At 53.6% G+C, this 13,703-nt stretch overlaps 5 protein-coding genes across 6 annotated transcripts; 3 read left to right on the top strand and 2 right to left on the bottom strand.

Moving 5' to 3' along the window:
• Positions 1–473: 473 nt before the first annotated feature.
• On the top strand, positions 474–2,820 carry ASPZODRAFT_141312 (hypothetical protein; the record flags this gene model as incomplete). The annotated part of the gene is made up of 2 exons (XM_022724741.1): positions 474–2,605; positions 2,664–2,820. The coding sequence occupies 2 exons, from the start codon at positions 474–476 to the stop codon at positions 2,818–2,820; spliced, it is 2,289 nt and encodes a 762-aa protein (XP_022582252.1).
• A 559-nt stretch (positions 2,821–3,379) lies between these two features.
• Positions 3,380–5,943, bottom strand: ASPZODRAFT_131300 (hypothetical protein). The gene is made up of 2 exons (XM_022722724.1): positions 4,221–5,943; positions 3,380–4,160 (listed from the first exon to the last, which is right to left on the bottom strand). Exons 1-2 carry the CDS (start codon positions 5,855–5,857, stop codon positions 3,575–3,577), a joined length of 2,223 nt encoding a protein of 740 aa, XP_022582251.1. The 5' UTR covers positions 5,858–5,943; the 3' UTR covers positions 3,380–3,574.
• A 496-nt stretch (positions 5,944–6,439) lies between these two features.
• Positions 6,440–7,724, top strand: ASPZODRAFT_63861 (hypothetical protein; the record flags this gene model as incomplete). Its single annotated transcript, XM_022729189.1, has 4 exons — positions 6,440–6,785; positions 6,841–7,118; positions 7,174–7,344; positions 7,404–7,724. The coding sequence occupies 4 exons, from the start codon at positions 6,440–6,442 to the stop codon at positions 7,722–7,724; spliced, it is 1,116 nt and encodes a 371-aa protein (XP_022582250.1).
• A 127-nt stretch (positions 7,725–7,851) lies between these two features.
• Positions 7,852–9,244, bottom strand: ASPZODRAFT_63994 (hypothetical protein; the record flags this gene model as incomplete). Its single annotated transcript, XM_022729196.1, has 3 exons — positions 7,852–7,916; positions 7,977–8,082; positions 8,159–9,244. 3 exons carry the CDS (start codon positions 9,242–9,244, stop codon positions 7,852–7,854), a joined length of 1,257 nt encoding a protein of 418 aa, XP_022582249.1.
• A 1,051-nt stretch (positions 9,245–10,295) lies between these two features.
• Positions 10,296–13,613, top strand: ASPZODRAFT_15186 (hypothetical protein; the record flags this gene model as incomplete). 2 transcript variants are annotated; one of them, XM_022725787.1, is made up of 3 exons in its annotated part: positions 10,430–10,546; positions 10,664–11,691; positions 12,551–13,613. In XM_022725787.1, 3 exons carry the CDS (start codon positions 10,430–10,432, stop codon positions 13,611–13,613), a joined length of 2,208 nt encoding a protein of 735 aa, XP_022582247.1. The 2 variants fall into 2 exon arrangements, with proteins under 2 accessions (XP_022582248.1, XP_022582247.1); XM_022725788.1 differs by lacking the exon at positions 12,551–13,613 and having other exon boundaries at positions 10,296–10,546; positions 10,664–12,066.
• Positions 13,614–13,703: the final 90 nt, after the last annotated feature.

Raw genomic sequence — 13,703 nt, 5'->3', positions numbered from 1 at the left:
ACTTCCCACTCTTTTTTTCTCCCCTCTTGCATCCTCCTTGCCTGCTGTGTCTGCATCCCCTCCAGCAACTCTTGTTCCTTTCTCTCGTCCTCCAGGCCCTCCCAGCCTTTTCCTTTCGATAATCGAAGAAAAAAACCCTGCAAAAAAACCCGGAAAATCATCAAAACTCCGTCGCTCCACTGTGCGCCCTCGTCTACTGCTTATCTCTCTCCTTCTGTGTGAAAGAAGGATCTCTAAAGCAAAAAACCCCTTACTCTTCTATAACATCTTCTGTATGTTTTTTATCCATTATTTCTCCTGAAATAAAGTATTCTAGTGATGCTAATAGCAGTGTGCAGTGTGATCTCGCTTGAACCATCTCAGTATGTTTTATCTTGATTTTCTTATCAGGTTATCTTTTTTTTTTTTTCTTTCTTTGTGCCTGACGAAATAAATGTCTTTTCTTTCTTTGATCCTCAACTTACCCCTCAGAAATGTCTGCTGAAGCGTCCACCACCCCCGTCGACAACACTGTCACCAGTGCCCCCGATGCCGCCGCCGCCGCCGCCGCTGCCCCTGCGGCCGAGGTGACCAGCGCGGATGCCGCCCAGGCGCCCGCCCCCGCCGCCCAGCAGCCGCACTCGGCCTCGCTGTACGTCGGTGAGCTCGACCCCTCTGTCACCGAGGCCATGCTGTACGAGCTCTTCTCCTCCATCGGCCAGGTGGCGTCGATCCGTGTGTGCCGTGATGCCGTGACCCGTCGCTCCCTCGGCTACGCGTACGTCAACTACAACAACACCGCCGACGGCGAGCGTGCCCTCGAGGACCTCAACTACACTCTGATCAAGGGCAAGCCCTGCCGTATCATGTGGTCCCAGCGTGACCCCGCCCTGCGCAAGACCGGCCAGGGCAACGTCTTCATCAAGAACCTCGACAGCGCCATCGACAACAAGGCCCTGCACGACACCTTCGCCGCCTTCGGCAACATTCTCAGCTGCAAGGTCGCCCAGGACGAGTTTGGCAACTCCAAGGGATACGGCTTTGTCCACTACGAGACCGCCGAGGCTGCCAACAACGCCATCAAGCACGTCAACGGCATGCTGCTCAACGACAAGAAGGTCTTCGTCGGCCACCACATCTCCAAGAAGGACCGCCAGAGCAAGTTCGAGGAGATGAAGGCCAACTTCACCAACATCTACATCAAGAACATCGACCCGGACACCACCGACGACGAGTTCCGTCAGCTCTTCGAGAAGTTTGGCGACATCACATCCGCCACCCTCAGCCGGGACCAGGACGGTAAGAGCCGCGGCTTCGGCTTCGTCAACTACGCCACCCACGAGTCTGCCCAGGCCGCTGTCGAGGATATGAACGATAAAGATCACAGAACCCAGAAGCTTTACGTCGGTCGCGCCCAGAAGAAGCACGAGCGTGAGGAGGAGCTGCGCAAGCAGTACGAGGCTGCCCGCCTCGAGAAGGCCTCCAAGTACCAGGGCGTCAACCTCTACGTCAAGAACCTGACCGATGATGTCGATGATGACAAGCTGCGCGATCTCTTCAGCGCCTACGGCACCATCACCTCGGCCAAGGTCATGCGCGACACCGAGCGCAGCGAGAGCCCCGACTCCTCCGACGAGAAGGCCAAGGAGGCCGCCGACAAGGAGGCCGCCCCCGCCGCTGAGCAGGAGGCGGAGAAGGAGAACGACAAGCCCGCCGAGGAGTCTGCCGAGCAGACCTCCGACGAGGCCGCTGCCGACGCCCAGTCCGACAAGAAGCTCCTCGGCAAGAGCAAGGGCTTCGGTTTCGTCTGCTTCAGCAGCCCCGATGAGGCCTCCAAGGCCGTCACCGAGATGAACCAGCGTATGGTCAACGGCAAGCCCCTCTACGTCGCCCTCGCCCAGCGTAAGGATGTCCGCCGCAGCCAGCTCGAGGCTAGCATCCAGGCCCGCAACACCATCCGCCAGCAGCAGGCCGCTGCCGCCGCCGGCATGCCCCAGCCGTACATGCAGCCCGCCGTCTTCTACGGTCCCGGCCAGCAGGGCTTCCTGCCCGGTGGTCAGCGCGGTGGCATGCCCTTCGCCCCCCAGCCGGGAATGGTCATGCCTGGTATCCCTGGAGGACGCCCAGGCCAGTACCCCGGTCCCTTCCCCGGCCAGCAGGGTGGCCGTGGCCTCGGCCCCAACCAGCAGATCCCCGGTAACTTCGCCCAGGGCATCCCCATGGGCGCCATGCAGGGCCCCGGTGGCATGCCCAACGGTATGGGTTACCCCCAGATGGCTCAGGTCCAGGCCTTTGGCCGTGGTGGCGGCGGTCGCCAGGTGCCTGGCATGCCTCCTAACATGGGTCAGGGCATGCGTGGTGGCCCCGGTGGCTACCGTGGCGGTGCCCCCGCCCAGGGCCGTGGCCGCGGTCAGAACAACGCGGCGGCCCAGCCCGCGACCGGTCGTGATGAGGCCCCTGCCCCCGGTGGTCTGACCCTCCAGACCCTCTCCGCGGCGCCCCCGGCTCAGCAGAAGCAGATGCTCGGTGAGAGCCTCTACCCCAAGATCCAGGCCCAGCAGCCCGAGCTCGCCGGCAAGATCACCGGTATGCTTCTTGAGATGGACAACGCCGAGCTCCTCAGCCTGTAAGTTTTTTTTTTTGCTGTGTCCGACATTTTCTTTTCCACTTGCTAACAATTCCAGGCTCGAGGATGAAGAGGCCCTGCGCGCCAAGGTCGACGAGGCACTTAGCGTTTATGACGAGTACATGAAGAACAAGGGCGACGGCGAGCCTGCGGGAGAGATCCCCAAGCCCAAGGAGGAGGCCAAGGAGCCCTCCACCGAGGAGAACAAGTCGTAAAGATCCCCCCAGTGTCTCGCCTCCATCGGAGCACAGCGCGCGGTGACTTTGTTGACTTCACCCTCTCTGGTTCCCGACCTGTTCTTTGATGATGTTGACACGTGTTGATGACCTGAATAATGTTCTCTTTTTTTTTTTCTCTCTCTCTCTCTCTCTTTCTCTTATTATTATTTGCTCTCTCTCTTTCTCTCTATCTCTTTTTCCCTTTCTTTCACCATGTTCCCTATTTTTTTTTTTTTTTTTTTTTCTTTCCGGTCTGATCCTGATATCCCTGGTTTTCGAAAAGTTCTTTTCTTCGCGGTGTTCCTCCGCACCACACACCTTTAGTTAACGACATTCGGAATGATCGGATTCTCGTAATGATGGTTCCTTTTCTGATGCGTATAGTGTACTCTTCTTATTTTTTTATTTTTTATTTTCTTTCGTGGATCGAGGAATAGGAATTGGGTCAGGCAGGACATGTAGAGTATTCGGTATTTGTCTAGTGTCTCAGGACAGCTAGCTAGGTAGTGAACGAAGTAATTCTTCATCGAGTCCAAAGCTACGTTTGTATGATAAGTAATGTTAACGGGTGAAATTCCTTCAATAGGTCTAAAGCTACGTTTGCATGAGAGATGGATAACAGGCGGAGAAAATGAAGTCAAGACCCGAATGAATAATTAGTATTGGATATTTATATCCGACCCATCCCCAGTATATACCATGGTTACATGTGTGCACGAGTTTCACGAGTTTTGTCCAGATCCATCCAGGTTTAGAAACTCAGAGGATACTGGTCGAAGAACGGATCGAGATTGACGCCATGCAACATCTGGTTGAAATCAAGGATGACGCCGCCAGGCTCGGAAAAGGGTCGGGCGTCGAGAGATGTCATCGACTCGTCCAGAAATACGGTTGTGGGCTGTTGACCCGTCCGTGAAGATGATGATGATGATGAGGGGAGGCCGCCTAGGTCTCCCTCTACTCCTCCCATTCCAGCCAGATGGGGACTGATTACCATCTCGCCGGGGCTCTGAAGGCCCGGGGCAGCGAGGGAGGGGGTCTGGAGCGGACCAGGGGGTCCCTGCGTCAAAGGAGGCGGCATGGTCGTCGACCTCAGAGGTGGCGAGTAGAATGCGCTCAGCTTGCGTTTCTTGTGTGCAACTTCGTCTGCGTCGCTGCCGGGCTGCTGTGTGTCTGCCTTTTGCATCTCTAATGGGCCTGCCGGCCGAGAGGGCATATCGTTAGGCCGCTGCTGCTTGATTTTGTTGTTCAGCGACGATAGCGCCGAGTAGCAGTGCTTGGCCGTTTCCCATTGCTGGGACATGACCTTGAGGAACTTTAAACATTCGTTGATTTCTCTGGTCAAAGTTAGCAAAACCGACCTTTGGTAGGATGTCGTGAGGGATAATCGAACTTACTGCGAGCCTTTCGAGGGGACATATTGCCCTAATTGACACGCAAACGCAAGGACGAGTCCCGACATCCACGCAGCGGACAAGAAGCCCGGCCAGAAAAACGCCTGGTCACTTTCATACTGCACGCGGAGAGCGGAGAGAATCCCCCGCGCGGCGTTGATGCATGTTTGCAACCCCGAGCTGAAATCCGCAGAGACGGTGCTGAGAGCCAGCGTGGGCCGGTTTATGAGGAGGATGAGGTGGTGATAGAGGACGGTGAAGTAGGGACCGAAGTTGAACGCATTCTCGGCGGGGCACCATCTGATGCCTCGGTTCATTTTGGCAGGACTGCCTTGCAGCTCTGGCGGAAGACCGTTCCACCATTTGTGCACGTCGGAGATAAGGAAGAGGACACTTTCCCGTCGAATGGTGCGGGTGTGTATTGATTTATGGAACAGCTCGAGCGCCCTGCCGGTCAACTTGCCGGATTCCACGTAGCTGGCCAATGTGGCTTCTCGTTTCCGTTGCTGTTCCGACATCTCATTGCTCTCTGTCTCGCCCATCGAGGCAGGATCGTGACTGTCCTCGTTTCTGGATTCAGCCTGGCTCATACTCTCGGAAAGAGGTGTTTCGGGGCTGGATGCTTCTGGGATCGATGTCAATCCTTTCGGCGACTGGATGGAGAGGGTCCTTCGTTTGTGGGACCCAGGAACGTGCGTCTCCGGAATCCCCGGCTGACACACATCGATGTCGGAGTCTTGGATGCCTAATGGCAAACCCAACGCCTGGCTCAAGTAGCGATCAATAGCGTATGCACACCAAAAGATACGTTTTCGCAGGTGGCGGTCGTGTGAGGAGAGTTGTTTGTAGCGAAACGGGCAGCGATGGAGCCCGCCATGTAGCATCGACCGCAAGATGCATCCGCCTACGGTGGAAGCTGGGCGAAGAGCCATGGTCGCCACAAGATAAAGCTGGGCGGCTAGCAGCGCTTGCAGAGAATGTACGTCATGTCGGCTTGTCAAGGTGCCGAGCAGGAGCTGGATGCTAGCGGGGGATTTGATCTTCGATTGCTCGGGCAGGCGAACATCCGACCGCAGCAGACTCGCCATATTGAAGATACACTGGAAGATCGTCGTCCAACATGCGTTCCTGTGTTCTGACGCGGCGGAGGTATGCACAGGACCGGGGCCGTGACCTTCCCCGTTCGCATAGAGCAGTTCCATCGCCTGCAAGAAGGTCGGTCCGTGTAGAAACGGAAATAGGGGATGCCACACTTTGAAATACATCATCATCAACTCCTTGGCCGTCTTGAGTGGCGGCGGACTGCCCACTATCGCCGCTATGGCCGGATCGTAGTGCCATCGCGTAGCAGCCGAGTCGTTGTCGCCGGTAATGGACGGGGAGGGCGCGCTGGACGCTACCTGTGGCTTGCCGTTGTCCTGAGGCGAATCCTCGCTGCCCACAATCGTGTCTTCTGCGGCAGGGAAGTCTCGCGCCGATGAGCCATCATCCAAGGGGCCTAGGTTCTTCGAAAAAGCTTGTCGCACGGTGTTGATAAAGAAGACGCCGCTGGAGCTGCCCACAAAGCGGCTCTCGTCGTTGGAATGAGCAGTCAGGGAACCGATCTCCGATGCGCCAGACAAGTAGTCGGAAGAATCCATCTTGCGCAGACCATCATGGCAGGCAGCAGAGATCAGGCCACCCAGTTCCCCTGTCGGCGAGGTACGACGACAAAGAGTTCGTGTCGAATTTCAATCGAGACCAGCAAGTCGGAGGGGAAGTCACGAGGAGTCACGAGGGAATCACGTGGGAGTCACGTGGCTATCAGTCTAACTTAGTAAGCATGGGTGCCTAATTGTGCCTTGATATTAAGGCAGTAATAACGTATCTCTTCCGAGTACCTTCTTCAACTACCTCTCTTCAGACCTCCAACGTTCTTCCATATTTAACTGCGCCATCAGTAACTGCCCTGAGATACATCCTTTAGCACACATGCTAGGAGTTATGGACTTTGAGCCGACTGGTTTGATGAGATCATGATGATAAGGTAGGTTGAGGTTGAGATATGCTCACGTCAAGTGAATATTGAGGCATTAAAGGTACTTCCTTGGGTACGATGACACTAGGTATGACAAACCACGTGCTGGATACTGCTTCTCTGACGTCGTGAACCTTCCTCGCTTCTACAGCAACAATGTCACGACATCCTCCACGAAGCGTCAGCGTTCACCATTCCCCGCCTTATGCCTCATCGCGGATCTGTACAGATTCAGGCCCGGCATGAGGCGCAGCCTGCGGGTTCTTGTCCCCCACCGATAAGGCCGTTGAGAGGCCTTTCAGCCGCGGCAACTGATAAAGCGTCTTCCGAGGCACGGCCGGGCCTGGTAGATGCTGCCAAAGAGCGGGTTGGCAACTACCAGGCGCAGAATCGCCCGAATGAAGATAAACTTCAGCCAGGTCTATTGGCTTTTCTTGAATGGCTCCCAGACCACGGCTGTATCTCCCTCGCAAGAGACATTCTCAAGTTGAACTCCGATAAGGATCTCTATGACGTCTATCATAATCTCCTTACGGCCCTAGCAACACCAAGTCTTAAAAGTACTTTCCATGTGCGCCTAGCTGCATATATTAGTCCATGGGATAGTGAAGGCTCGTTCCAAACAAGGTTCAATTACCGCATCTCCACACCCCAAACGACAGAACAATGTCGATATTGCGGCTATAACACTGGATGAGCCCCAGACATGTCTGGATGCTTTTCGTGATCAGTGTCTGAAACGCGATAGTCATCGCTGTGTAGTTACTGGTGAGATGGAAAATGACCGTTGGTATAAAGAAGGCGCTTCAGACGATGTACATCATGGCTTCCTAGAAGCCGCCCACATCATCCCTTTTGCCTATGCATCATGGGATTCGTCATCAGTAAAGAAGCCCTAACCCCACAGCTGATCAACATGAATATACTGACTCAAGATAGCGCCCTCCAGAAAAGATTTCCATACAGTGGGAGGCCCTGTGGAGGTACTTTCCGGAAGTTCGACGACTGGGCATGCAGGTGGAGACAATAAACAATCTTTACAACGGCATAACCTTGAGCAGTTATATCCATGCCGCATTCGGTCAATTCCACATCGCCTTCAAGCCTACCGTGAGTGCCAGAGTCCGACTATATCGGCCGCTCTCCATAGGTTTACTGACAGGAAGAAGGACACAGAGAATGTATACGAACGCAAGATCTACCGGAGATTCCCTAGCCTACTGAGAAGAACGCTGCCAGAGAGCAATCGGATTGAAATTTTACGAGCTGAAGACGCTCAAGACTTTGAACTCCCCAACGCCACTCTCTTGGACTGTCACTGGCGGCTTGCAGAAATCCTGAATGCCTCCGGGATGGCCGAAATCATTGATCGAAATCGTCGGGACTGGGAAGACCTCAAGGGCAGTGCTGGGGGGCAGCTTAGAGAGGATGGGGGAACAGACTTTGGGCAGTATCTACGTGTGGCCTTGTGGGAACGGATGGTGAGCTAAGAGTCACCATAGTCGGGAAAGTAAGGGCTCAAGTCTAGGGCTACGGAGGAAGGTTCGCATGGGATGATTGATGCAGTCAACAAGCTTCTATTTCTTCTATTATCTATCCGCTGAATAACGATCAAGATCAGATCACGGTGCGCACGACATCATCTATCGCCCTCGCGACGTAGTCGACATTACTTTCGTTCACTATCGTTGGGAGACACTCTGATCAGTACTGGCTTGCTGCGACACAGGCAGAACACTTACAACCCGAGATAGAGATCCGTCCTGATTTGAGCAAATATACATGATGGCGTTGGGTAATAGCGAAGACTTGATTCTCGGAAAGGCCGGTGTACGAGAACATGCCGATCTATGATGAGCAATTAACAAAACCAAAACTTCGATCAACAGTCGGCTGCCGTGATAAACAAAACATGGAAACAAACCTGCGATAAAATATGCTCCCAAGTGCCAGGCGTCTGCAAAGCGACCAATCTGTCATACAAGGCCTGCCGCATGGCTTTGATCCGGCCACTCATAAGCTGCAGATCCTCGTGCCATTGCCGGCGCATATCAGGGGAACGCAGGACGGTCTTGACGATTTCGGACCCTCGGCGTGGCGCCATCGAATACTCCCCCCGGACCAGACTGCAAAGGTTGGCCAGCACAGCCTGCGAAACTCCAGTCGAGAGCCCTGCGCTGCTTGTCACGACATGCAATGCACCAGCCCGTTGGCCGTATAGCCCGAAATTCTTCGAGAAAGACTGCGCAACAAAGAACTCCAACTGTGGCTGGTAGTGGAAGAAGTGCCGGATGGCCCAGGAGTCCTCCTCCACACTCCCAGACGCGAAACCCTGGTACGCCAGGTCGAAGAAGGGAATCAACCCCTTAGCCTGACAGAGCGCTGCGAACTTCTCCCACTGCTCCTTACTCGGGTCCGCACCCGTCGGGTTATGCGCGCAAGCGTGTAGAACCACGACATCGCCCGGGCTGGCCTGTTCGTTCAGCGTCTGTGCCGTGCGCACCCAGTCAAAGCACTTCCCCGCCACATCATAGTACGGATACGTACCCCGGGCCACGCCCGCGAACGTCCAGATGGCGTGATGATTCGACCAGGTCGGCTCCGGGATCCACACACGACCCGGCCGCAGGTGTTGAGCGAGGAAGTCGGCGCCGAGCCGGTTGGCCCCCGTGCCTGAGACGGTCTGCACGGACGCAATGCGGTCGTCCGACCCCTCCTTATCGCCCGCCGAGGCAAACACCAGGTCGCGGGCCAGGTCGAGAAACTCCACGTCCCCACGGATAGCAAGATACTCGTGCCGTGCTGCGTCGTGCTCCTCGTGCAGTTGGTTCTCGGCGCGCTCTACCACCCGCAACGGCCACGGACGCCCCTCGTCTGTCCGGTACACGCCGATCCCGAGATTGACCTTGTCTGGCGATGTGTCGGCGAGATACGCGCCGTTGACAGCAAAGGCCTCGTCCGCGGGGGGGACGGACAGGGTCGTGAAGCGCGACGATTCGGAATTGCTCATTTTCGGATGGGTAGACGAAGTACAGTCTTCAAGAGAAGCGGGGGCCATACTTTGCTAGTAGACTGCCTGGGACCAGACATGGCTATTCTTCATACTTATAAAACGAAAGCACTCCGATCATCGCTTCTGATTGAATGGAATATCATGATGATTTCTGCTCCGTTCGTTTACTCTCGGATATTAAATAGCCGGGTGTAGCCGCCTCAGAGCGGCGGTTATCATCAAAGTCCGCTGGAGAAAGCTTCACGTAATACTTATATCATGGAAACATATTTTCTACGCTGAACGCATGAGGTATACCTGAAAGAATAGATTATCGATTGCAGCTCAAGTACTTTTTTTCTTCGCTGCTTACTTGTAGTGGTGGTGGCTAGTATACTACATAACCAGGGTCGAGAAGGGACCTCGGCTCTAGTGATTTGAAACTCCCTAGCATTCTAAGCATTTATCCAGTTGATTATATAATTTATCTTTGACCTCAAGCAAGCCTATTCTTATTATTACATACCGGGCTGTATAAATTTCTAAAGACGTTGGAAGGCGGCCGGATCATATCGGATCATGTCGGGTGGAGTCGGCCCGTCCCGTGGAAACCGTTTTGGCTTCTGGACCAATAAGATATAGTAGATGGTAGGTAGTACTGCACTACACATCATTTACGGTTAGACTGAAAACTATAGGGCTGCAGTGTGGTTGGGTGCCTTAGGCATAATGGGGTGCCCCTGGATCAACTATAAAGATTCATATATCTCAGACCGCTAATGTCGTCAGATCTAACTGTAAGCAGAATCTAAGACTGTACAAGGGCTGTTCTATGAGGGTCCTGTCCCTTTTTGAACCCCACCATGTCGTACACGCCTCTCGGACTCACCGAGCGCTATTTAATAGTATGGATACCTATTAGTATTCACTAAGAGAAAGGAGGTCGCGTAATACGGATACTCAAGAATTCAAAAGACGGCTGGACAAGAAGCGAGAATAAGCTATATATGGTCAATAACCTAAAGTAGATCTCATGGCAAGGGTATATGCGTCTACCTCTCTGTTTCACCCGTCATGTTACAATTTTTTAAAAGACTGTTCGGTCTAAAACAAGGTGGCGGTGATCGATCACGTCATGTTGAGACTGGACATGTCTTCCCTGTCCATTTCATAGACAGGGGGGGGCTTATAGGAACGTCTATCATGAGTTATACCCTTCGATTCAATGACGTTCTCGACCCTGAGAAGCTACACAGCTCCCTGGTCGAACTGTTGAAGATAGGAGATTGGAAGAAGCTTGGCGGCCGGCTTCGTCGAAATGTAAGAGAAAGAAGAAGAAGAAGAAGAAGAAGAAGAAGAAGAAGAAGAAGAAGAAGAAGAGAGAAAAAGGAGACATGTTGTAGTCCTTGAGGCTTGTACTGACCAGTCTTTTAAAAGGAAAGTGGAGATATTGTGATTCGTGTCCCAGAAACCTATGATCCCGAGCATCCTGCGGTACGATATTCTCATGTTCAGTTTGATATTGGGATAGAGGAGCACCCGTTAGCATGTCGCTTGCCCAAGCAAACCGGTCCATATCCCTCCGCCCAGGAAGGGTACCTCTCATTTCGCTCTTTCAGTGTGCCCGAGGATTGGCGTGACGAGCTTAAGCATTATTACACTTCCGATAAGCCGCTCATCTCTCTTCGGGTAGTCTCCTTCACAGACGCGACCCTTGTAGCCATCACATCCCCGCACCTGGTATGCGACGCCATCGCAATGGCCGACTTACTGAAGGCCTGGTCAATCGTGCTCGCCGGTCGGATCGACTGTGTCCCGACCTTACTCGGGGCCAGTCGAGATGTGATCGAAAGCGTGGGCACCTCGTCGGATAAAGAGGCCGGAAACCCATATTTCCTGGAACACCGGCAAATCAAAGGCTTCTCTCTGCTAGTTTTTATTGTCCGGTTTGTGTGGGATGTTTTGATCAGACGAAATGTACGGCCTGGTACAATCTATCTTCCGGCGAGCTTTGTGCGCAAGCTCCGTCAAGAGGCACAAGAGCAGCTGGCAGCCAAGGCACAGATCGTCTCCGATCTGTTTCTCAGTGATGGTGACCTGATCACTGCCTGGGGCTCTCATATGGTCCTGTCATGCTCTCCGCGCAAGCCTGCTATCATCTGCAACGTCTTTGAGCTGCGCAGTCGGCTCGACGGCGTGTTTAGTCCTGGCGGGACGTATTTGCAAAACCTCGTTCTCCCGGTCTTCTCTCTGCTATCGGCAGAGGAAATGGCAACCATGTCAGTCGGCCATATTGCCCTGAAGATCCGGCAGGCGATTGTTGAACAAGCTACCGGTGCGCAAGCTCGCAGGCTGATGAGAGTCATGCGCGCAGCAATCGCATCGACGGGTCTCATGCCCCTTTTTGGAGATTCGGCCTCCCAAGTTATCGCGTGGTCGAATTGGTCAAAGGCTAGGATCCAGAAGTCAGTGAACTTCTCTCCTGCAGTAATCACTACTCAAGGAGATCCCCGACCTGTCAACAGCACTTCTCCACCTGGTACCTGCGTATGGTATTGGGGAGCGGCGATAGGAAAGAACAATACCCCTCCCAATGCGTTTATGATCTACGGTCGAGATGACCTTGATGGTGGTTATTTGTTAAGTGCACAACTCCATTCCGAAACGTGGGATCTGATAGAAACCGAATTCAGTCAATACCGGGCGACATGTTGCTCAACTTGATCAATCAAGAGCTCGTTTTACCCTTTGACTTCGGTGGTTCTCTCCCCAATTGTCCATCCGCCATTTCGTCGATAATCGATCCTTGTTCAAAAGAGCTCGCTGCGAATGCTCAAGGCTGTAGATCACTTTCTAGGGTTCAATAGAGCTGAAGGACAGTTCATTGGATGATAGCCGAACAATTAACCTAACTAAATGATGATCTTCAGTCATAATTCCGCTCGGAAGAGATGGATTTTTAGTAGCAACATACCGTTCTTCTGGTGCAAGTTGGAGTGGTTGTTGAGGTTGACGTTGCCTCGGCCGTTTCCAGTCCTGGAAGACACCGACTCTCCTTCCACCCACTGAAGATGCTTGCATCAGCATCTCTCGTAAGCCACCTCAGCATCTCTCATCAGCCAACTGGGTCTAATTCAGATAAGAACCAAGATCCAAGCTAGAGGTGGAGCGAGTTTTCTTCAATTGGGCGACGTCTGATTATCTCCGCCCGCCATCTATTTGCTCTTGTCGTCTTTAAAACGCAGACCCGAGACCCGGCTACCATCCCCCCAAACAGAATGAACAATGCTTTATTTGACCCCTTATTCAGTCTGTTCAACCCAGTCGAGCATCCCTCATCGTCAGTTTCGCCAGCATGATGGTCTCTAGAGTCCCTTTCCAGCTCTCAGGCCGGTATGCCGAGCGAAACCGGTGGGAAGTTCTCAACGGCCCCGGCGACTCGCGTGCAACGGGGAATGAAATCATCCAAGACGAAGGACTAGTGAGTCAATGGGGCGACAAGGTTGTTCTGATTACCGGTGTGTCCTCGGGAATCGGGGTTGAGACTGTGCGCGTCCTGGCACGCACTGGAGCGACGATATTTGGCACAGCCCGGAATCTCGACAAGGCGAAGGAGGCCCTGGGGGATCTGCTTGATACTGGACGGGTCAAGCTTCTGTTTATGGACCAGACGGACCTTTCCAGTGTTCGGGCGTGTGCTGAGGAGTTTCTCAAACAGAGCTCGAAGCTCAATATTCTCATCAACAACGCTGCGGTGATGAACACCCCAGAGAGCCGTACCAAAGACGGCTTTGAGCTACAGTTTGGGACGAACCACCTGTCTCACTTCCTGCTCTTCTATCTACTGAGGGAGGCTCTACTGGAAACCGCCCGTTGCACGCCCACCTTCCACTCTCGTGTTGTCAGCGTTTCCTCGGCCGGCCACCGTTACAGTCCTATTCCTCTGGACAATGTCAACTTTGAAGGAAACTACAATGGTTGGCTAGCGTACGGATCCAGCAAGACGGCCAATATCTATATGACCAACCAGATCGAGCGGTTGTATGGAGCACAAGGTCTTCACGGCTACAGCGTGCATCCGGGGGCCTTCGTTAGCCCCAACCTCCAAAAACATTCCCAGGAAGAAATGAAAGCGGTGCTGGAGGACAAGCGCGCTCTAGCATATCTGGCTAGTCTCGACCAGGCCTGCGCAACGACCGTCTATGGCGCCGTCTCGAGCGAACTGGAAGGGAAAGGCGGACTCTATCTGGAAGGAGCATCCGTGGCAATCCATCCGGCTCCTTCGGACGGCGATGCCATGGAATATGGATATGGCAGTTGGGCATTTGATGAGGCCAAGGAGGTGGAATTGTGGAAGTTGAGCAAAGTCTGGGCAGGAGTAGAATAATGCTGGTCCTTCATGCACGAGACACACTCGCATGTTCATAAAAAGGGAACAGAGGACAGCGAAGATACGGGTAGAAAGGCTGGTATTTTT

The sequence above is a fragment of the Penicilliopsis zonata genome, assembly GCF_001890105.1.
Source record: "Penicilliopsis zonata CBS 506.65 unplaced genomic scaffold ASPZOscaffold_5, whole genome shotgun sequence".
In the NCBI taxonomy this organism is placed as follows: Eukaryota; Fungi; Ascomycota; class Eurotiomycetes; order Eurotiales; family Aspergillaceae; genus Penicilliopsis; species Penicilliopsis zonata.
The sequence above is the reverse complement of the archived record's forward strand: the minus strand, read 5'-3'. Positions and strand labels throughout refer to the sequence as shown.

Coding starts and splice junctions, on each gene's coding strand:
- ASPZODRAFT_131300 (XM_022722724.1), bottom strand. CDS start 5,857: ATGGATTCTTCCGACTACTTGTCTGGCGCATCGGAGATCGGTTCCCTG. Junction 4,161..4,220: donor GTCCCCTCGAAAGGCTCGCA/GTAAGTTCGATT, acceptor AACTTTGACCAG/AGAAATCAACGAATGTTTAA.